We start from the raw sequence: 24,469 nt of genomic DNA, 5'->3' as shown, positions 1-24,469 counted from the left end.
AATTTCAAGATACCCTTGAGTAATGTGGTCCTGCTACCGACCGTTAAATATCACACTTTGATTAAACAAGAAAGGAGATTTATTTGGAAAAAAATATCTCCTTTTTAAAACATCTCTCTTATTCGAGAATCGAGAACCAAAAAAAAAAAGCAATGTTATTTTTCAAAAAATATCCTAATGTATGCAAATTTTATTTACTAATTAATATTGTCCCTTTTTGTCTCTATCTTGCTTAACGTTTCCTAATTTGTATGAAAAAAATCAAAAGTTGAAATTGCATTCACTTTTATATCTTCTCAATCTCTGCTTTTGAATAAAGGAGACTCTTCCTTTGCTTTCCTTTTCCTCTCCACTACTTTATCTCTCCAATTCATATTTTGAATTTCCAAAACAAAAAAAAACGCTCCCAAAATCATTATCTCCAACCTATTTCTCTTCTCCAGATATTTTCAGGTGAAAATTCTTCCATTTATGTTATTATTAATGTACTTTCTGCAGTTTCTTCAGTTTTCGCTTTATAGGTTTTTTTTTTTAAAAAAAATTCTGTTCATTTTTGTTGTTTAATTACTTTTTTCACAGTTGTGTGAGCTTGTGGAAATTTGAGTGTACCTAAGTGTTATTGTTAGGAAAATGAGGGTTTAAAGTTTAAATTGAGTGTACGTAAGTATTATTAATGAACTTTTTGCAGTTTCTTCAGTTTTCGCTTTCAGACCGATTAACTTTTTTTTTTTTTTTTTTTTGTAAAACTTTATTCTGTTCATTTTTGTTGTTTAATTTAGTTTTAATTACTTTTTTTCACAGTTGTGTGAACTTATGGAAATTTGAGTGTACGTAAGTGTTCAAATTTGCCTAGTGCGGGTTACCTCTGTGTGTTTTGCGAGCTATTGCATAGGAGTTGGGTTTACCTGTGCGCACCCGAAGGGTAAATTAAAAAAAAAAAAAAGGAATAATGTGAAAGTTCTGCAAGCTTGTGGAAATTAGTGTACTTAAGCTTATTGTTAGGAAAATGAATATTCAAAGTTAAATTGAAGTAATAAGGGATGAAATTAGAGAGTAATCTGTGAAGACATTCTATTGCGTGATTCTTATGGATAGAAACACTTTTAATGCCTAACCAGAATTGATCGATTGATTGAATAATTAAACAACAACAACAACATACCCAGTTGGATCCCACAACGTGAGGTCTGGGGAGGGTAAAGTGTACGCAGACCTTACCCCCCACCTTGGAAGGTAGGGAGGCTGTTTCCGAAAGACCCTCGGCTCAGAAGAAAACAAGGAAAACAAGGAAAACAAGGGAAATAAGGGAAAAGAGTCAGATACGGACAAGCAAATTAAGTATGACTAATTTTTTTCTTTATAGACTTTGTTCGAACTGGCTTAAAGCTTAGAGCGAATATAATTTAGGGTTGGAGAACCTAAATTATTGATTGTAGGTATTATATGTGATAAGAATCGATTTGGGGGAAACACCAAATCAATCACAAAACCGCGGAATTAAGGATAAACAAGAAATTGGGGATGAGAAATAGAGGATAAAAGCAAGACCCAATGAATAATGAACCTATGAGCAAACCTAATTATATGAAACCTAGACCCTCTTAATTTGATTCAATTCAAAGAAGCTATACTATTTGAAATCAAGAAAAGGGAAATTCAATTGAATCCACAAATGAACAACCCTTCATGAAATCAATAGAAATCGGTTCAAAACCAACAATGGAATCCACCATTAACTATTACTAATCTAAAGCTAATCCTAGCTAAACAATCTGTCTCTCCTAAGGAGTATTCTCAATTCATCATAATCTAAGTAAATGAAATGTCTAAGTCTAGTATTTATACTCCTAGACTAAAGAAGACTAAGTTATTACAAAAATGTCATTAATGAGGCAAGGGCCTTGTTTGGCTAGTCTTCTTAGTGTAGTCTTCAATTCAAGGATTGACCTTCAATGGCCAAACAGGTCCCTCCTTGCATAGATGACCCTCTAATCAACCTTGCATGCATGGCCTTCTTGCGCAAAGTAGCTACTTGCACAAATAGCCATCCTCCGGCCTTGAATCATCCAAGCTTGCAATTGTAGCTAGTTTAAGAGGCAAGCCTTGGGCCTTGGACTCTTGACTTCTTCTCCCATAGCTTGAAGGCCCTCCCATGACTCCATTTAAATGTTCCTAAAGCTTCATCCTCCATGAATCTGCTTCCAACACAAATCCTTGGAGAAGTTTGAGTAGTTGAGTCATTTGTGCCATTGAGGATCATATCAATATGAGACGAAACAGAAGAAAATGGATTGTAAGGATTTATATAGCGGATCCAAACTAGCGCTGGATTGAGGCTTAGTTGCCGTCGTTGTTTTTATATTTGTATGTGTTTGTCATCAGATTTTAAAACACTAAAGATGTTATCTGTTCTTTTAGTGGTTGTGTCGTACCCATATCATATCTTTTTCTTTCTCTGAAATTCCCATGTTGAATCTGTGTCTAAGTGCGGTAGAGAATACTTTGAGTCTTATTGACTATAAAGAGAACATGATTAATCTTATCCTGTCTTCTGTATATATGCTACCAGAGGCAATCTCTGTTTCTTGTTGCTTGTGTATCAATGTCATAAAGTTTTTGCTGACCGATATTTTGGTTGTGTTAGTTGGTAAAATGCCAGAGATTCAATTGGGTGCTCATACATTGAGAACTCAGGGAGTGGAAGTAGCAAGATTTCACATGCATGACTGGATTATTCTCTTCCTACTTGTGGTGATTGATATAGGTTTAAATGTGATAGAACCGTTTCACCGTTTTGTTGGATCTGACATGATGACAGATTTCAGATACCCTTTGAAAGGCAATACCATTCCCTTTTGGGCTGTTCCGGTAAGTGCAATCTTCATGACAAATTGTGTTTGGGACAATACCCAATCATAAGAGTAGTACGTATGTTTTTTGTACTTCTACAATGGGCACTTTATAATCCATATGTCTTTCCTTGTAAGCAGATTATTGCTATAATCTTACCTTTACTGGTCGTCCTTGTCTTTTACTTCATTAGAAGGGATGTCTACGATGTGCATCAAGCTATGTTAGGTATTCTTTGTCCCTTATGTGACTATCAGTTTTTGGCTGGTGGCAAGTTATGTTGGCAAGTATATATAACTGGATCAGATTGATTACTTCGTGTGTCTTTGTTCAGGATTGCTGTACTCTGTACTTATCACGGCAGTTCTTACTGATGCAATAAAAGATGCCGTTGGTCGACCCCGTCCAGACTTCTTTTGGCGGTGTTTCCCTGATGGAAAAGGGGTGTGTTTATTCATTGCTTGGAATATCCCTTCTGTATCAGTAACTGATATAACAACATTTGTAACTTCCAATTATACTTTTGTGTTTTAGGTGTTTGATAAAATCACAAGCAATGTCAACTGTACTGGCTTGAAAAGTGTTATCAAAGAAGGACATAAGAGTTTCCCAAGCGGACATAGTTCTTGTGAGTATAACTATTCCCCATCAATTGCATTGTTGGCATCAGAAAATTGTGATTATTTCCTTTCTGGTACTCGTCCCTTTAAACATAATGAGCACATACCCTTCACTTTCATTCTTTCTTCCGATGAAACTCTCAGTGATGTGAACTGTTTTCTTTTCCTTTTCATTGATACTTTTATCTTCTCCCATTCAGCATCGGATTTTCACTGCAACATTTTAGATTGCTTTTACTTGTAAGTAGTTCAATTGATCCTTAAACAATTATATATAAAGGACTGGAAGAATGAAACATCTATGCTCTGTTGTCCGGTATAATTCAGTCAAGTACGTGCCGAATTTGTGTAACGATTAAAATGCCAAATAATAGAGTTTTGTATTTATCACTACCCTATCACTCTTTTTCCCATATTTTTAACCTATAATTTTTTAGTAGTAAAGTTTTTACCTCAAGTAGTTCAGCCATATTAAATAGCAAGTTCACAGCTGACGGTGACTTAAGCTTGGATTATCTACTTAAGTAGACATCTAGCTTGCAACTCGGAATTCCTGCAAGTGAATAAGTGACTCTGGCTTATGCTTCACTCAGATATGACAACAGGAGATATTATGTTTCTCTATGTGGCTGTAAGGGTGTTTGGCTGTTTTATCAAAGATCTTGGCTTGCTTTGAGTAAAATTTGAGTTCTTAGAGAAAACTGAATCCTTGTTGGCATTTGTTGGTATCATGCGATAGGGTCTTTTGCTGGTCTTGGCTTCCTCGCTTGGTACCTGTCTGGAAAAATCAAGGCATTTGATCGAAGCGGCCATGTTGCTAAGCTCTGCCTTGTTTTCCTGCCCTTACTGGTTGCGGCATTAGTTGCAGTTTCCCGAGTTGATGATTACTGGCACCATTGGCAGGATGTATTTGCTGGAGGTCTCCTAGGTCTGTAGAATATAGATGAGCACGTACTTTTTCTAGTTTTATTGTTTCTTATTGCCTTGGGTAGAGATACTTATTGTTTATTTTCCTTGTGCCATTTATGCAGGATTGACTGTCGCTTCAATTGTTTACTTACAATTCTTTCCCCCACCATATGATATAGATGGTACTTGGTCTCTTTCTTCATTATCTCTTTTCACAGTAATCCTACTTCAGATCAGTAAAAACAAAGAATTAGACAGTGTACTAGTTATAATCCTTTACAGTACGGCATTATAGATTATTGTGAAGTAAATTGTAAATCAATTCGACCGGCACATGTCTAAAATGAGTTTATATAGTTGGCTAAAAGATAATATGAAAGATGTGCAAATGAGTTCCTCACTTCCTCTTTAAATTCTCACTTCCTTGCAAAATCCCACAAAACATAATGGAAGTTATCTGGAGGATTTCAGATAACTTCAGATTCTACTGTTGCAGAATTCTAAGCATGCTCTCTCCTATTAGAGTGCATCTTCATTCTCAAAAGTATGGGTGCATGGGACTTTCCTTTTCGTCAACTATTCCAGAGTAGGTAGCCGTCCAGATTTGCATGTAATTAGAAGTTATGAGGTGTTTAACCATTTGCATAATTTAAACTACAATTTAAGATGTAGAAGTATATAGTGTTACCAAAGTCAGCAGTTGTTAAACATTTCTCTATTTATCTCCATAAGAGGACGTGGACTCATCGAAGGGTATCTAATAGTAGTTAGAAACTAGAAGAAATGATACTGTAAGGACACCAAACCAGCAGAAAGAGATGGGTGTAGTCACAACAGAGTTCACATTTACATTCTGCTATGTTATCCATCTGAATTTCCTAGATGTAACCTTAGGGTATTTTGTCGTCTTCAGCGCTTCAGCTCTTGAAATATAACATATATATCCTTAACAAAGCTCTTCAGATGCTTAATTTGATTTCTACTGATGCTGGATGCAATTATGATAGCAACACCAAACACTTCCCGCGAGTGAAACTGAATGGAACTTTGACGAAGTTGCATAAAAGAAAATCAAGCATAAGGACCTTTGATCAGTTTGATCTTTTATCATTGAGTATTAAATTTAACCTTTGTTCTGGAAAAGGTGATTGTGAAATAATGCTAAGTTCTTTTGGGACATAAAGAAAGATGCTGACATGTATTTTCAGACAAGCTGGGTGGCATGGAACAGTTTTTTTTTTTTTTTTCCCTCTTTAGGTGGGTGGGGAAGTGCTGGAAATGGGCAATGGCATGACACATGGGGGAGCACAATTCCTTCTTGTTGCGTTGAATACTAAATTCTGTTTTTGGTTTCCAAATGGTGTAAGTTTCGAGTCCTCGCCCAGCTGAGGACGGAGAAAGAAACGAAGGAAAAAGTTAAGGGGTGAATATTGCTTAGTCATTGCACACTTTCCGTTGATGGGTTTAGGTTTTGGGGGGAGGGGAACAGCTAGAAATGTGCATTGGTGAACACATGGCAAAGCGCCTTTGAGAAAGGTCTTGTTTCCCGTTCTGTTGTTTTTTCCTAAAGTTTACTCCAACTAATAAAGAAAAGGCGGGGACCCTGAATGCTAAATTATCTTTGCTTTCCAAATGTTGTTAGATGCAGCCTTTGCCCAGCTGAAGGACAAAAGAATGTAAATGAATAAGTTAAAGGAGCCAGTATCACTTAGCCTATTGCTGATTTTTCATAGTTGGTTTATGCAAACCCCGAAGGTTTCCAAGCTTTGTAGTCCTTCCATTCTTAAACTAGCAATTTCCCTTGCATTTTCTATATAATGCTCTCTCTTATTGCTGTTATCTTCCTGAGAGGAGATTCACATTTTACTGTTACTAGAAAGTCCTAACTATATAGATCTGAAGACTCGAAAGAAGAAGTTGACATGACATGTATTTTTAGTTGATCGAACTCCTTATGGAAATTTTTACACTGCTATTCCATGTCCAGGTAGGATGCCCCATGTGCATTTACAGAGGCTGGCAGAACAGCAAACTAGTACGCAATCTATGTCGAATAATCCAGGTCATCTTACTATAAGGCAACCCGAAGTTGACAGTATGTATGCTGAACCTCAACATGGCATTGCCATATCAGAACACAGTGCCCGTGAGACCAGACCAATCTTTGATGAAGACGTTGAAAATGGAAGATGGAGGCATTGATGTCACGTTTCACGCATTAACTGTATAGATCAGAATAGGTATGCTGCACTCTGTTAGTTTCGTAGGGTGAGTTGCTTCTCGTCGAACAGGTAGATTCTTTCAGGGGTTCCTTGTTTTCCACTGCTGCGAACTTCTTCTACCCTTGTAATTTTACATTTTGTTTCTTAGATTTGACTTCAAGAACTCGACGTGCTAACCACTACCTAGTCCTCAAGTAATTTCCGTGATTTCTTTCGTTAATAGACAAGATAAATGTGATATATAGACATGACATTGAGATAAACTCTGGTGGCCTATGGTTATGAGCATTGGTTTAAGGGATAAAGGCTGAGGTCTTTTTGTTGATTGTTCATGAGTTTACCTTTTACCGGAAGTATGGAATTCTCTGATGTATGCTAAAGTGTGTGTGTGCGTGCCACCGTCTATAGTTTCTTTGAAAAAGTCATTTCAATTTATGGTTGAAACTTAGCGGTAAAGTTGATTCCGTATGATTTATAGGTCTTATGTTCGACCCATAGAATCAGCCACTGATGCTTCGTCGGGGTAGGTTGCTTATAACACAACCCCTGTTGCACATATAGTATAAGAGACGGCAAGCTTTGGCAGCAAGTGTTTGTGATTATATTGGACCTTTTCAATTGACTCAGCAGCAGACGGTCTTGTGGTCATCGAAATGTAATGTAAATCACTGTGATCCAGCTTATCTTTTTTACCTTTTTTTTTCCAATAAATTATAATCTCAGTGCTCGGGCCAGTTTAGGTGGAACACAGGCACCGTGCTCCAGTTTATAATTTTTTTCTTCATTTGTGGAGAACTTACATAATTTAGCAACTAAAATGTCATTTCTAGGTTGGATGAGCGATGACCAAAAAGCTTGTACATGTGGACATTTGGCTAATGATTGACTCGTTCTTGGTTTAATAGGAGTATTTTTTCCGTTCTGGATCTAACCTATCTAGAATCACTTGTTTCGGAGTTCATTTCTCAAATAATCATTTAATTTAACGAAATTACCTAAAAGAGACATTCTTTTTCACTCGAGATCATACATATATCTTTCACTCGAGATCATACATATATCTTTCAAAGTAAAATGGCCGAAAAACCTACTTAAAGTGACCTCAAGTAGTTTTGAATATAAAACAATTTACCATACATATCATACAACCTGCTAAACTGTAGAGATAATAGTACTTTTGGTGCCTCAGTTATTGGGAAAGTTTGATTTTGGTTCTTGTGATATATAATCCATTACATTTAACCATTAATTAATTAAAATGTATGATTTCTCTTTGCGTAGAAAATATGTTATGTTTGAGCTATTTTTAGAAGTATATTACCCTTAAATATGGAATGACAATATAATTTTAACATAACACATGGCTAATAAAACAGTTGAAAGGTTAATAAATCTGAAAATTTATGAATATTCATAAGCAAAAAAATATTAAGTGCACATCTCAAGTAATTGAAGGTTAGCATATTTAGTCAAATATCACAAGGATTAAAATTAAAATGTATTAATCATTGAAAGACCAAAAGTGCTATCATCCGATATGCAGCAAAAATTTCTATGTAACAGTCGTTTACTACATGTTTGAAACAGTCAATATGTATAGGCTATTATCATCTACTTTTGATCCTTTTAACTAGGATCCACCGTAATAGTGAAGTCATAGTGTTTATAGTGTTTAAACTATGCATACATCATAAATATCGTGTCGTTTTGTTTAGCCTTTTGTTTATGTTTATACCTTACTCTTACATAATCAAATGAAGTTTATCATTGTCATTATCCTATCAAATCTAACCATAATATGCCATTCTTATTCTATATAAAGTGTCCCTTCTCACTCCTAGAAAATTCACACAAATTCTTTACATTTCTAAGTTGTATATCTTATGGTTCTACTTAAATCACTCGTCTAGAAAGTTCTTTTTTCTTTTATCAGGGGATTTCGCTCATCAAGTTCTTGTCTGATCTGTCGTTGCTAACAAAAAACCTCATCAATGGCAATTCTTGGTTTTTCATATTTGGATAACCTAAAGAAGTTTTGGAGGAGGCAAAAGTACCAAAGACTAGGAGATGTGAAAAGGGATAATAACAAGAGGAAGATAAGAATTATTAGGCTTGGAAACAAGAAAAAGATAGTTTTTTTGAAGATGAAACAAATTAAGCTCCATTGGAAGCTATTTTCACCATTGAAGCTATTGACAAGTTTTCACAATGCTTATGTTAATAAAATGATAAGTTTAGAAGGAAGCAAGAAAATTGGTATTTGTGGAGGAAAAAAAGTTACAAGTGGAAACCCAATTACAATGGTGGATTTTTCAACCAATGATGTGGTTGATTGCAGGATGGTTTTGGAAATTTATAAAAGAAAGTGTCTTCTTGAAGCCTAGCACACCACTTAGTTTCATACCTTGAAATTGTTTTGATTTTGGCAAAAATTAGGTATATTCAACCTCAAACTCCTTTCTGCAAGTTGATTTTTTATTTGATCTCATGGTACTATTTCATCCAATTAAAAAGTTATAACTATGAGTTTGAATCTTCATTCCCCTCCAAAATCAAACAGTTTTTAGATAATCTTTAACCAATCTATTGAGAGTTACAAAGCTTATATGATCATTCAATTTTGAGTAATTGGTCATCATAGTCACTCAACTTTGTTTTGTCTTTCAAAAGTCATTCAACTTTGGATAAGTAGCATCTATAGTCACTCAATGTTGGGTAAGTGGCCTCTATAGTCACTTAATTTTGTTTTGTCTTCCAAAAGTCACTCAACTTTGGGTAATTGGCCTCCACAGTCACTCAACTTTGGGTAAATGGCTCCCATAGTCATTTTAGCCGGAAATATAATTTTGGTACATATTTAATGACGTGGCAATTATAATTTTTAAAAATAATATCTTTAAAAAATAAATCAATAATTAAATTTATCAATTTAGGATTCAATTCATCATTATTTGGGCATATAGTACGCTAAAGTTTAAGATATTATTCACTATTAATACATAAAAATAGTAAACTTACACAATATATCTCAAGTAATATTGCTACTTTAAAAGACAAAATAAAGTCGAATGATTATGGTGGTCAATTATCCAAATGATCATATAAGCTTTTAACTCAATCTATTGATATAAGTATTATTTATTCCTTTGTGTTGTCCAAAATCGAATTCCCGTTGATTAAATGCCATTTTTTGTGTTTTTCGATAAAGGTGTCTTTGCAATTTTTCTTTTCACTGAAAAGGAATATATTTTTTCATTTCTTTCGTGATCTGCATGAATAACTTTCTTTCTGATTAATATTAACTCCTAAAAGTTCTTATGTCTATCAATGTTCAGAACCTTGACTATTTTTAAGGTTGTTATTAAGGAAAAAATATTAATGTGCAATTTTCAACACTTACCTACGGTACAATCTTCTCTGACCTGTTAAGGAATAATTAAAAGTCAACAAAAAAGCATTTGTATAGTGCTGAGTATAATTTTTTTAACTTATCCAATATACTAAATATAGATGTTCACTTTTATTTGTTTAGTTTGAAAAACTAAGAGATAATTTATATTTCATACCTATTTTACCCTTATTATTAATTATTGGGTTGGAAACTTCAAGAAATTGTTAATAACTGACTGACTGCACAACTGTAAAGTATGTTTGATTGATTTCAATCATTAGATGACTTAGTAAAAGTTAGGGTGATATCGTAAATTTGGCATTCTATTTATGGCTTCTTAAGGGGTGTGTCAAGTCAATACATGACAAGTAAGGCCTCGGTTGGATATGATTTGAAATCATGATATGAAATCAGGTTGATTTGAAGTTGAAGTTTTGTTTGGACATGCAATTTGGATTATATTCTTTCTCATAGACCTAAAAATCCTACAAGTTGTGAAAATTATCAAAACTTTCTAACTTTTCTACAATCTTACCAAATGAGCAAATCATAGTTTATAACAAAGTTAATACACTACCAAAAAGCCTTCTAAAAAATAGAACATCTATTGATTGGACTTTAGCTTAATAAAAAGGAAAATTGACATGAGTTGTAGTGTAACTACTCTTTAATATAATCCTCTCACATGATACGAGCAATCTCTTCACGCCGAGCATGCATTTCTGAGCAGATGAACTGAAAGACGAACCAACATTGTTACTTTGAGTTAAGTTTTAAATTTGAAAAACATATCTACTAACTTATGAATCTTTTTTTTTTTTTTTTTTGCAAAATATAAACTTATAAGTCAAGTTTTACATTTAAAAAAAATTGAAATCATGATTTGGAATCTCAAATCCTACTTTTTGAAGAATTTCGGATTTGAAATTATGATATGAAGTTGAAGCTGAAATTTTGTGCAAACTTCGTAAACAAACTGCTGATTTGAAATCAAATTATGAAATCATGATTCCAAATCGCATGACCAAACGCCTACTAGAAATGGACGGAGGGAGTAGATTGAATGAGTTGACTAATCAAGTTCCTTAATTGCAACTTACAAATTGCATTAAGCGAGTTTATAAATCTCATTTGATGCATGCGCTAATTAATGTAATCTCCCATGAGTCCGTTTGTTTGTATTAGCCACTTCTAAGTGGCATCCTACTAATGCGATTAGCACATTTAAGAAATTCCCACAAAAATAACACAGCAATGGAATCTTTTGGCCAAAAATGCTCATTTTAGGAAGAAAAAAAAATCCAACATAAGTGTTTTCATCTTTGAGTTGAAATTGCGGTGTATAAAAACCAAATATGATGAGAAAAGCTAAGTCCAAAACGCAACTTCATTATACGATTTTTGTTCCATTCTTGATGGATTAGTTTAATTGCCTAAAGCTACTTGTTTTAATTTATTATTGTTGCATTTTGCTCTTTCTTTTTCCTTTTTAAAAACAAAAAAGAATTTGTTTCGTGTGGGATGAAATCCACAGGAAAAAAATGATAGGAAGGTTCTGTTAAGTCAATAGCAAATAATAGTGCCAATCATTTCAAACCTATATTTAATAATAAGAACTACTGTATTTGTCCGCGCGGAAAAAAAAATGAATCAAAATATAAATGATTATTAATATTATAATATTGTGTATAAGATTGTTTGATGGAAATTTTTTGTTGAGAAATATTTTAGATAATATTGAAAAATCAATTTAAATTGGTAAATATGATTTGAATAAGAGAATCATATATAAAACCGTATATAAATTTAGTTCGGGTGCCTGTAAATGAGATATGAATAAGGCAAATCTGCATGCAGTGAAGGACCAGTGCCAGTAAATGTGTTCCGTCATTTGATTTCCGTATGTCCATTCTCCAGATTTTTTGTAGTAAGTTTTTGCCCTTCAAGTCGAGTATATAGCCTGGAGAAAAAAAAGTCATTTCATTAGTGCAAGAAGCCATGAACTTAAAATATTTTGCAATCACTCCAAAAGACTTGTGACTCCTAATCATGCTTGAGAAGAGGAAAACATACAAAAATTAAAAGAGACAAAGAGATGAAACTCATCTATTCAAGAAAATGGAAAAAGTATTTAGAAAATAATGATGTAATACTTTCTTTTGTAATTATTAGAGAGAAAAAATGAAAGAAAGGAGCACCGTATTATATTGAGTCTTGAAGCACTAATGATCCTACTTCATCATCGACATATCGCCTCATCTCATCGACTTACCTCTTCATCATCGATATATTTTCACTTGAATTTTTATATACTACTATTTTTCCATCTTCTTCAACCATTTACACTTTGAACACCGTAGAGCCTCCTGGTGATGGTTACTGTTGACGTATATATTTGTAGTGAACTGAGTAGAAAAATCTAGCAAATTGGTATAAATACCTTGGCTTGGTGCTTACCCAAAGCACCCCTCACTCCGGTTTGGAGCCTATTAGGCTATGAAATTTATAGGGTAAAAGAGGTGAATGATTTGAAATTTATTTGAAGAATACCAATTCATAAAATTAATTTTGTAATTTATATGGAAAAACGGGGCTGATTTTGGTTTCTTTGGAGAAAGATAACGGGCAGAAGTTTATAGGTAGTTTGTTTGTTTTTTTTTTTGTTTTTTTTTTATGAGTCAGAAAGTGCTTAAGTCAAATTAAACTCTAGAACAAATTTTAACCTAGAAAACATAATGGAGAAACTGAAAATTAAATAGAAATGTGGAAGGACATTGCAGTTATGTACTTTGGACATGATTCGAGAAGATATCAAGCATTGCATTAGTTTTCCACGTTACATGACAAATAATGTGCTCATAAATTTGCACATTAATTCATTTGGTGATTATGATTACCACTAATTAACAAAATTAAAAGTAAAAGTTATGAGGAATAAGAGAGGTGGGTTATGGAGATGCTTTTTAAAAATAAAAATTAAGAAAAGTGAGAGAAAAAAGTCAAAAAAAAGTAGAAAAAAGATAAATACGAATGGTGGCCAAAGAGAAGTGTCACATCACCTTGTTTATACCTAGCTTTATATTATATATAGATTCAATCACATTTAACCTTCAATTTATTTAAATGTCTTTGGTCCGTTCAAATAGGAAATGCGTTATATTTAGACTATTTTAAGAAGCTGACCACCCTCAAATATAGAATAACAGTACAATTTCAATATAAAAAAAAGGGTAACTAAACTATGAAATGATTAATAAATCTAAAAATTTGTGAATATTCATGAGCAAACAGATTAGAAGTATATATCTCAAGTAATAAGGTTAAATGTGCTTCGTCAGATATCACAAGAACTAACAAGAAAGCTTAATACTATTAAGGGACCAAAAGTGCTTTTAACCCTTAAAAAAAAAAAAAGAGCTCTAATAGTATACACTTTTACATAAGATGGTCACACACTTCAACACAACCTCATGAAATACCATGGAATATATTGATCCTACATTTAAGTCAGAACTTTATTTATATATGTATAAGGTCCACTTGTTTTCACCTATACAACATTTCCTATCTAACTTATGAGAAAATTCAGCAGTTCTCTAAACACCACTGGCTTCCCCCCTGCCTCTTTGTAACCTTCAGGCAGGAATGCTGCCAAATACAATTTTTTTATGACTAGTCATAAACCAATTGATGGAATACTCAATAGCTTTCCAACAAGAAACAATACTTGTATGTTATGTTGCTCGGACTCTTCAAAAAATATCAATGGGTGAGAGTCGGATCCTCCAAAAATAGTGCATTTTGGGAGGATCCAACACGAGTGCAGTAGCATTCTCTAAGAGTCAGAGCAACATAGCCTATATGAAGTGATACAGAGCTACTTTATGCTTCAGGGCCACTAGCAAATAAGTTAATAAGCCCGCGAAACACTTGAGCTGAAAGTTGATGAGCTTGAAAGAGCTCGCCATCGACGTTCCATATGCTCTCCTTGCCGAAAGAAGTGAATGTGAATGCCGGAGTCTGCTTAGCATATTGCAGAAAATGTCATGAAAGAATAGCTTCATGGAAAGATTATCAGGGAAAAAAGAGTTCTCGGGGGAATTCGTACCTTATGGTGCTCAACGAATTCAAAATCTAGCGGGTTGCCATCCTTCTTTGCTAGCTGCAGAAGGTGACTGCATAAAACAGACAAACATCGTGTGGACATCAGCAGGGCCAAGATAAGTAATGCCCGTGCTAAAAATGCGGACACATTCAAGTCAAACCATTTTGGTCTCTTTCTCCATTTTCATGTCATTAAAAAAATCGATAACAATTGAGTGAACATACATCGATCTAGCATGTAAGGTGTGTTTGATAAGAAGGAAAATGTTTTCTTGGAAAATAAGTGATTTTCTTACTTGTTTTCTGGTGTTGGTAAAGCAAGCAAATAAACTATTATCCCAAGAGCATTTATACTTAATCTAAGAAAACACTATAGGGTGGAGGATGGGTTCAGGGGTAGCGGGTGGAATGGTAAAGGGGTGGAGGGGTATGGGTTGGTATTGTTAGGGGATGGGAAGGAGATAATGATCTTGAAAATGCCACTTATGGAACTTGTTTCCCTACTCCTCTAGAGTCTTGGGAAGTCATTATCTTGATATTTAAGGAACTTGTTTTCCTAGAGAATATTTTCCAAAAATCTTTCACCAGCCAAACATGGAAAATATTTTCCAAAAAATGTTTCTCCATACCAAACACACCCTTAGTCATAAGTTTAGTAGTTAAAACACTAGGTCTATTTAGTGAGAGAGAAAGAAAGTGTGAGATTTTTACCACAAATAACCTGCATGAGGACAGTCCTTAATTAATATAAGATGCAGAAAACCATCAGAAAGGTGTGCATCAGCCACCAGACCGTCGGGCGCTTTTTCATTTCTGCAAGAGATTACAGCAGCTCCAACACTAAGAAAATTCCCTTTTGACTTTAACCATCTTGAATCTTTTGAATAGGGCTGCAAGCTGGGACATTTTGCCGATGTGTGGCCTGCTTTCGTCTTGCAAATATTGCAGTTTGCACGACAAGCTACTCTTTCAGACTTTTTGAGTAGGGCCCACAATCCCTTTGTCCAGCTGCCCGATGACTCTTTCTCAAGACCTGTGTTTTTCTTTTCTGATTCAACTTCCACATATGCAACTTCTGCTTCATACGATCTAAAGAAAACATAAAAGTCATAAAATATCCTACATCAGTAAGAAGTATATGAAAATGAGTGATCTAGGGAAGACATGGATCCAAGTTCAAGCTGGTCTTATAATTAGAGGCGGATCAAGGATTTTAAGTTTATGTTGTTCTGGACCTCAACCCTTTTTGTTTACTGGTTCTTGATATATTATTTATATATATTAATTGAAATTTTAACACAAATACAAGGTCTGGACTAAAGTTACTGGTTTTTGCTGAACCTGTAACTTCTACGGTGGATCCGCCACTGCTTATAATACAGTCGATTTCCATCATCCACGAGGTCGGACAAGCCCTGGGGAAGAGCAGCAGAAGGAAAAATGTAGTGTCACGAGCAGTGACTATTTTGGACCCATTTTCCATCAGACCCATCAAGGTCCAGCAATCACCATCCAATCAGCTCAACCACAATAGGTCAAGCACATGTTTTCGGATAAACACAACCAAAGGTGGATCTAGAATTTAAACTCTATGGGTTCAGTCTTTAAGGTTCTTAGCATCAAATTATTGTATTTTTAAAGTTGTGGGTTCATATCCAATATTTATTGTAATTTTAAAAGAGACTCTGCACAAAAATTTATGCTCGTGTTGAAAGTACTGGGTTCAGATGAACCCGATACTACTATGCTGCATCTGCCCCTGGATACATCTACTCTAGCCTCCCACATTACCCATTGAAAACCTCATTAATGACAGCAATCCTGTGAGCTAAGAAGTGGGGATGCTCATTAAGGTAGTGGGGATTGGGAAAACTGGTAAATAGGGCAAACTATGCCATATTTGCACCAAAAAATTGGTCGGCAAACCATATACCTGTGACGAAGAAACACCTTTGTTCCTGCATAATCATATCGTTTAGGGCCCATCCACCTGTAATTCTCGCTCTCAGTGATTACATCTCCATAAAACCCATACCTGATAAGTGAGTGAATGATTATGAAGCGGAAGAGAAATTAAATCTTAAAATAAAGAAATACCATAGATTATCTTTTTTTATAACTGTGAAATCCCCAAGGGCCAGTAGTGCAAGGTTCAAAACTCAGTGGACCCTTCTACCCCCCCTCCACTTAAAAATCAGGTTTTTTGTGTGCAGCGGGGTTTAAATCCATGACGTAAAACCATAGATTATTATAGGCATAGCGAACAAAGAAGCAAAGGATTCAGTAGAATAACGCCAGCAAATTTGATAATGTATTGCTCGCTTCTCAACTAAATGCCACATATTTATCAAGAAGTTAAAAAAAGGTCAAGTTATACGTTTGGCTGGTTGGCCAAAAATTAATCAAATTCGCCAGCCAAATATACAAAGTATATACACTATTTTGTATCAAAAATGTATATTATTCATTAATATACAAAAAATATAAATGTGCTGGCTATTAGTTTGGTCAGAGGCTATTTACGCCAACAACAACATACCCAGTGTGGTCCCACAAGTAGGGTTTGGGAAGGGCGGGGTGTACGCAGACATTACCCCTACCTTTGTGGGAGGCAATTTATGTCAATTTCTCTTAAACAAAGAAAGTAGGCTGCTACACCTGGATATTGGTGGATTCAAAATAAAGCAGAAAGAAAGGTAGAAAGTGCACCACACATTAACAGTGAGTATCAGCTAAAGCAATTAGAGAGCTGCTGGTTTGAAACAGCATATTGAGTTTACCAATGATAGATGAAAATTACCCAGCAAAAGAAGCTGCATAACGTACACAGGGTTCGTCCTTAGATGTAGAAGTCTTTTTCCATCTTACAACTTGAGCAATATCAAGGCACACCGCTTTACCAAGGATGATTTGCAATGCAGAAGTCATAGCATCCCTAGCCCCTGTAGTACTGCAAAAATGAAAGTTAACTAGGTTTTCAAAAAAATTGCAGCTAGCAACATATCCGAAATTGCTATATGCTAAGAATAACATAGGACTTTAAAAACGAAACCCACATGCATACTAAGTTATACTCCCTCCATCCCAATTTATGTGACAAATCTTTCCTTTTAAGTCAGTCCCAAATGAATGGTACCTTTCAATATTTAGTAACAATTTAACCATAAACTTCCCATTTTACCCTTAATGAATGATTTATTGCCACACAAATATCTACGGCTTATTTTAGACCACTAGTTTAAAAGTCTTCCTTTCATTCTTAAACTCCGTGTCAGTCAAACACCATCACATAAATTGGGAGGGATGGGGGAGTAGTAAGTATCAACGAGGACGACAACATTCATAGCTTGTAAAATATACCAGTCAAGAAAGTTAAGCCAATCCTGCCTCAATTCATATTAGAATCTTCACAGATGATTTTATGACGATTAAATGTAGAACAATTTACAGTGGTTTTCTTACCATACAATTTGGTTCTAATAGCAAAAGGTATCTTAAGTTCTGCGGCCTGTGTATCTGGAAGGTGACAGATGCTTAAGTTAATATTGTAGTGTAATTAAGAAAACTCAACATGGATAATATTTGTTCTTAGCTCACACTTTTGACAGTTACACAAGGACAACCACTCGTCGTCCTGTTTGTACCTTAATAATTCTGAATGCCCAACACTCAGAGAGTAGATACCAAAGACACCATTCATAAAAATGAAGCCTCTAACGACAAAATTACCATTCAACTATACTGACAAGGATTAATAGAGGACATTACCATATTACAATGGCATCTGTTGATCCTGCTGGAATAAGTCCAAATCTGAATTTTTCATTTGGGAAAGAAAACTCGAGATCGTCCGCTGCTGAGATGGCAAAAGGGTAAATCAATGATGTTGTATCATTTAAAAGAAGTTCCTCGCAGAAGGAAAGAACTAGTGCACTTAGGTTGGTTTCAAAGGGAGGAAGAAGAGGAAAAACAAATGATTATGTGTTCAAATACAACGTTGTCAATCTTATCTGTCTCCCTCCCTTCCTATCATTCTGATTATGTCCATCCAAACAAAATTTTAGATCATATTGAATTGAGATGGTTTGGGCATGTGAAGAGGAGAGATACAGATGCCCCAGTGCGGAGGTGTGAGAGGTTGGCCATGGATGGTTTCAGACGAGGTAGGGGTAGGCCGAAGAAGTATTGGGGAGAGGTAATTAGACACGACATGACGCAATTACAGCTTACCGAGGACATGACCTTAGATAGGAGGGTTTGGAGGACCCAAATTAGGGTAGAAGGCTAGTAGATAGTCTCGTTATCCGTTCTTATTAGTAGTCGCATTATTGCAATATAATTTCTTGTGCTCCGATTTCTGCTATTATCTGTTATTATGTGTTATTTCCTGTGCTTTGGTTATCCTGTGTCATCTGCTCTGATTTCTGCTATTATCGGTTATTTTCTGTGCTCTGATTATCCTGTATTATCTGTGTCGCTTGCATTATTTCATTTCCATATCGCTTTAAATCTCTTGTCCGAATCTCTTAACCTTATCTAACCGTATCTGACTTCTTTTTATGCTTTTATTGAGCCGGGGGTCTTTCGGAAACAGCCGTCCTACCTTGGTAGGAGTCAGGTCTGCGTACACTCTACCCTCCCCAGACCCTACGATGTGGGATTTCACTGGGATGTTGTTGTTGTTGTTGTTGTTGTATTGAATTGTGTATTACCTCATCAAAATACTTAAACTATCGGGTTAATAGCATTTTTGGTCCCTTAGTTATCGATCAATTCTGGTTTAGTCCTTATGATATCTGACTAAGCACATTTAACATTCCATTACTTGACATGTGCAATACCATTTGCTTGTGAATAATCACTAAATTCCTGAACTATTAAATGTTATACCAATTAATTACCCATGTGGTTTGTTAAACTTGTATTGTCACTCCATATTTGAGGGAGGTGTATTTCTAAAATAATCAAAATATAACATATTTCCTACATAAAGGGACTAAAAGCACACATTTAATTAATTGAAGGTTAAATGTGCTGAGTCATATATCACAAGGACCAACACATAATTTGCCCATAATTGAGGGACCAAAAATGCTATTATACCTAAACAATCGGATAGGGGACGCTTTTATTTAGTTATATAGGTTTACAACACTCCCCCTCACTTGCAGGCCAGATTCTTTTTCTTGGGTCAAGCACCTGAATTTTATTTATTTTTTTGGATGACATGGGAACCCGTAGCCGCTATCCTTTGGGTGCGCACAGGGTAAACCCAGCTCCTGTGCAATAGCTCGCAAATCACATAGGAGAGGTAACCCGCACTAGGTAAGCCCCGTGCAACGAGCTCGACCCAGAAGACAAATCCCCTGTTGTCATAGGTAGGGGTTTCGAACTTGAGACCTCCATTGTGAAAGCCCCATGCTCAACCAACTTAGCCACCCTTGCAGGTAGCAGATGAAAATATTTTGTTGTGTGTGGCAATGAGACTGGAACCTAGAACCTCTACCAAAGCTAATATCATATTGAATTTGCGAACCGTCTCATCTAGGGCACTTTTACTGATTTATTTTAGGATTGCAACACATAAAATACAATTTCTTAAGATGATTAATCATGATTACAAAATTAACAAACCTGTTTGGCAGGAATCTTCTCCAGTTCCTGTAATTCCGGATACACTGTTCATAAGCACACTTCACAAATATTGATTATGCAAAGGAAAACAAGTTCAGGAGAGAATTTACGTGTTTACATACTGAGGTTTGCTGATTGCTTTAGAAGAGGAGATTCATCTTCACCGCTATCAGATGGGTCCCTGATATCCACATTGGTATCAAGAACAGGCTCGTTGTCATTATTCTCAACGGGATGGTTAAGTTCAGTAGGGCTCGGTGGATATGAAGATTTGTGCCTCGACAAGAGAAGACCGTTCAGTATTTCATTGAAAAATCCATCACCGCCCTAAAATGATGTCAGATAGTAAGGCCTAAGAAGCCCAAACAACTTGGTGGTGAAGTGTAAAAAAATGCAAAAACTAACAAAAGTCGTGAAATCCATTGCAACTCCACTACATTGGTAAAATGAAGAACAAATGCATCAATATGAAGTGGGTTGAGAACCATGAGGTCTCAGGTTCAAATCCCAGCAGAGACAAAAAACACTAGGTGATTTCTTTCCATCTGTCCTAGCCTTGGTGGACAGAGTTAACTAGTATTTGTTGCTAGTGGGAGGTGGCACGTATCCCGTGGAATTAGTCTAGGTGCGCACAAGCTGGCTTAGACACCACGGTCCACGGTTATTAAAAAAAAAGAATATGAACTGACCAATAAAAGGCGGCAGCGCGGCGCACGAATCATCCCAATTCACACTGGGTTAGGGAACGGACTGCACTCCAAGGGGGTGTAATGTAGGCAACCTACAATGGCTGATTACACGGCTCGAACTGGTGATGGTCACACACGGGAATAACTTTACCGTTACTCCAAGAATGTCATGGAGTCTAAAATGGGGAAAAAGTACAATTGCATTTTCATGGAGTCTACTGAACATGAATTTTGAAACAGAACAGGAACCTTGCAATGCATCTGTTTATTGGGTAGATAAAGGGCATTACACCCTAGAGCCTTGTAATACATCAATTCAGCTAGCTATCAGTCAAATTTAAGGTTATAGATAACTGTACCAGGAAACTTCTATGCATCTATAGAAATTCTTATGACTTGTTCCATCTGTTTGCTAATTACTTACAGAGTCATTCTGTCGAGTTATTTTTTCAAGAAAAAGGTTCTTTCATTTATTAATCATTTGGCAGCTATCCTATGGATCACTATTTCTGTTCTTGTTTCCTATAAGCGCAAGCAAACTTTTCATGAAGGAACAAAATATCAACCTATTAACAAGGAGAAAACTGACACATGCAATTCTCTTAAACTCGTCAAATGTATCTGGAAAAAAGATTTGAATCATTAAACAATTACTCTTTTAGTAGACTGATTTCCACTTACCCCTATGCATCTCATACAACCACTTTTGAGCCAAAAGCTCCAAATCCTCAAGAATCTTATTAATGATATTTATACACTTCAAACGAGTGCTCAAGTTTGATACCAAAAAAAGCAGAAATAACAAAAATGGTCCCTTATCTTTGGTAGTAGGTTCAAATTAGTCCCTTGAGTATTACATGAGCAGTTTTAGTCCTTTTAACTTTGCCTAAAGTGTATTTCCATTAAATATTTTCTATTTTCACGGTCCGGGTTAAAGTTAATCACTAGAGTTTGGTAAATATCTGACAGGGACTAAAAGTGCTCACTTTTGGTAAACTTAAAGGACTAAAACTTCTCAAGTGATACTTAAGGGACTATTTTGGACCTACTACTGAAGATAAGGGACCATTTTTGTCATTTTCTCCCAAATAATAGAACTTCATGGTCGAAAATCCCCCCCAACCCCCACCACCCCACCCCACCCCATAAAAAAGAAGAAGCTAAAGAAAAGCATAGTTATCACTAACTACTTAGTACTTACAACTGCTACCACGCCATCATATGAACGGAGCTCTCTATTTGTAATGGAAGAGATTATATCAAAAGCTTGCCCTGCCCTTTCTGTCACGGTAACCTGATGAAAAGAATCCAGCAAACTTACAAAGAGTACAAACTGGAATATAAACAATAAAAGTATCCACTTTTAAAGCTGAATTATCCAAGTTCAATTTACAGATAGGGGACAGAACAATTAGGAAATTAAATCCAGTTACCACAAGATTGAAGAGTAACCCCCATGAAACAGTTTGTGTTTCTATGTCGACATTTCATCTGATTAAGGGTGTCAAATGGGCGGGTTGAACTGGATTTGGGCGGGTCAAAATGGGCTGAGTTAATAAACGACCCACCCCAAAAGTTACTTGGGCTGAAACGGGTTGGGCTAAAATGGGCTAAAAAGTGGGTCATAACCCAACCCGCCTAATCCTTACTAGATTTTAATTTCTTTGTTTGTTTTGTAATAATTTTTTAAGTACCTAATCAAATTATTCTTTTTCTTTATTGAGGATATATATAATATATCAAATAAAAAAAATAAAAAATTGAAAATATTTTGACAAGGTTTCTATGAATCAATTTGGGCTACATATCAGCCCAATATTTAGATGAGCTGAAATGGGTTGGGATATAATGCGGAGTTAATAAACGGGCAGGTCATTTACCCGCCTAGACTTGAGGGGTTGGGTGGGTCATGTTTTCATGGGCTAATTATGCCAGCCTTACATCTGATCAATAGCCGCTACTCATGAAACAATCTGGTTACACCAAGGTAATATAAAACTCAAGAAGCAAGATAAAGTTGGATAGAATTCATAGTCTTCCTTCAGGACACCACAAAGCGCTTTGAGAAAAAATTCCTGACATGTTGACAATTTATTGACATAACACAGCCATAATATATTGAAGTCCAAGAATAATCGTCCTCAAACTAACATAATGAAACAACAATTTCTTTTCTTTTTTGATGACCGAGAAATCCGTCTAGAGCCAACTCTTAGGACCAGCTGCAGCCTTTAAAACTCAGAGATAATCAGTCTATCCCTCTACCCTTCTTCATTTAAATACCGGGCTTAGTTTGCATGGCATAGGGCTCGAAACTTGTGACCTAAGTCACAAGTCCCCCAACCTTTGCCACTAGAACTAAGCCAGTGGACAAATAAAACAACGAATTTTAATTGATCTGATTGACTATTTTTGCAGGAAAAAAACTTGAATAAGTTTCAGCTTTTCAGAACATAGATATATTACCAGAAAAGTTTACCTTCGTTTTCACTTTCGCTTGAGAAAATGTCGGAGCCACCGTTTCCCAAACTTTACATCCGAGTCCTTTCCCACTCTTTGGGTTAATAAAAACCTACTAATCACAAAGGGAAAAGTCAGAAGAAACTTAAACTTCAATCTGAAGTTAATTTCTGTCACCATTTAGAGAGTACTTGCACTACTATAGCTTGAGCAACTAATAAACATGTTATTCCCTCTGTCCCAATTTATGTGAAGGTGTTTGATTGGGCACAGAGTTTAAGAAATAAAGGAAGGCTTTTGAAACTTGTGGTCCAAAATAAGCTATAGATATTGGTGTGGCTATAAATCATCTCATAAAGCGTAAAATGATATTTTAATCAAATTGTTATTAAATATAGAAAGTTCACTTTTTATGGGACTGGCTAAAAAGGAAAGAGTGTCACATAAATTGGGACGGAGAGAGTAATTGGTAAGTGAAAACTTATTAAACGTACCAGAAGACTCTTTGGTCGTTCAGCATCCATGTTTAGAAGATCATTAATCCGATTAACCCAAATCTGACATGTTTGTGAATCCTTATGTCCAAAAGTGTAAAAAGATGGCACCAAAACAGAAGGTTGTGTCTTTGATTTCTGGACTCCGCGTATTGTAAATCGGTACATCTGTATCCACATATACATATTGTTACCTCTTGATCAAAGGAGACATAATTATAGCCTGTTTGGCCAAGCTTCTAAAATCAACTTATTTTGAAAAGTGTTTTCTCAAAAATGCTTTTCAAAAAAGTACTGCAAGTTCGTCCCTTCTGAATCAGATAGATTCATATCTGAAAGAGGTTGACAATAAGAAGCACCCATTTTCCATTCATAGAGAGATCCAATCGTCAAAATCAATCAAAAGGCCATCATGGACCAAGATCCAATTGGATCAATCTTGTTGGGAGGTACTGCTCAAGGAAAGGAAAAGGTTTAATTGAATTAACTGATCGTCGTGCTAGCGGACATTTAATTTAAAGTCGATAATTTTTGTGGTGAGAAGCAGTTTGTGTTTGATTTTGCGTTTTCTTATCCTAAAAGCTTGGCCAAACACCTCAACTGTAACTAAAAAAAATAACACTTTTGGCCTTGCAGAAGCTTGGCTAAACAGGCTATTAGACCCTTAACCGTCGTTAAATAATTATAACCTCAAACGATTGGCCCAAGAAGGCAGCTTCGTGTACCAACCCCCAATCAATGAACTCAGCAGAGTATATATCACTAAAACACAATATGGTTTCACCCTTAGAAACAAGTTCTTTGCCGAAACAAGTTGACGGATCCTGCCCCTGCCATACATTGAACAGTCAAAACCGTTTCCTTAGGGTCAGCAAAACATCTTTATTATCAACATATCAAAGGAAGTAAAGATTAAGGAAAGTGAACAAAAACACGTTGTTATTCTAGGATTGAAATTCATAAAGCACAAACGGGGAGTCATATTAGTTTCATCTGAAACATTAAAAGGCACCTCTTCCTGTAACTTCCTAGAAAATTTACAGGTCATTGACAGTGTGAACTATAGAGATTTAGACATTGGCAGCCTCAACTTACC

At 35.6% G+C, this 24,469-nt stretch overlaps 2 protein-coding genes across 3 annotated transcripts; one reads left to right on the top strand and one right to left on the bottom strand.

The window, feature by feature from the left end:
- Positions 1–218: 218 nt before the first annotated feature.
- Positions 219–7,532, top strand: LOC132625789 (lipid phosphate phosphatase 2-like). Of its 2 annotated transcripts, XM_060340358.1 has the most exons (9): positions 219–453; positions 2,645–2,868; positions 2,991–3,078; positions 3,185–3,294; positions 3,385–3,478; positions 4,210–4,398; positions 4,502–4,561; positions 6,367–6,619; positions 7,080–7,532. In XM_060340358.1, the coding sequence occupies exons 2-8, from the start codon at positions 2,653–2,655 to the stop codon at positions 6,579–6,581; spliced, it is 972 nt and encodes a 323-aa protein (XP_060196341.1). In that variant the 5' UTR covers positions 219–453; positions 2,645–2,652; the 3' UTR covers positions 6,582–6,619; positions 7,080–7,532. The 2 variants fall into 2 exon arrangements, with proteins under 2 accessions (XP_060196341.1, XP_060196340.1); XM_060340357.1 differs by lacking the exon at positions 7,080–7,532 and having other exon boundaries at positions 222–453; positions 6,367–6,931.
- Positions 7,533–13,482: 5,950 nt separating this feature from the next.
- On the bottom strand, positions 13,483–24,401 carry LOC132625790 (ceramide kinase; the record flags this gene model as incomplete). The annotated part of the gene is made up of 13 exons (XM_060340359.1): positions 13,483–14,012; positions 14,101–14,167; positions 14,808–15,185; positions 16,030–16,131; positions 16,897–17,046; positions 17,865–17,952; positions 19,731–19,757; positions 19,853–20,057; positions 21,621–21,713; positions 22,899–22,991; positions 23,374–23,541; positions 24,063–24,211; positions 24,346–24,401. Coding segments are annotated over 13 exons (1,714 nt in total), but the record flags the coding sequence as incomplete, so codon positions are not given.
- Positions 24,402–24,469: the final 68 nt, after the last annotated feature.

This window comes from Lycium barbarum, unplaced genomic scaffold, assembly GCF_019175385.1.
Source record: "Lycium barbarum isolate Lr01 unplaced genomic scaffold, ASM1917538v2 unchr_scaffold_82, whole genome shotgun sequence".
Classification (NCBI taxonomy): domain Eukaryota; kingdom Viridiplantae; phylum Streptophyta; class Magnoliopsida; order Solanales; family Solanaceae; genus Lycium; species Lycium barbarum.
This window is presented reverse-complemented; position numbering and strand designations above follow the sequence as displayed.

What these genes read in the sequence shown, in the direction of transcription:
- LOC132625789 (XM_060340358.1), top strand. Translation starts at nt 2,653, where the DNA reads ATGCCAGAGATTCAATTGGGTGCTCATACATTGAGAACTCAGGGAGTG. An exon ending in ATTTGCTGGAGGTCTCCTAG is followed by an intron (nt 4,399 to 4,501) that starts GTCTGTAGAATA and finishes CCATTTATGCAG; the next exon opens with GATTGACTGTCGCTTCAATT. An exon ending in CCCACCATATGATATAGATG is followed by an intron (nt 4,562 to 6,366) that starts GTACTTGGTCTC and finishes TTCCATGTCCAG; the next exon opens with GTAGGATGCCCCATGTGCAT.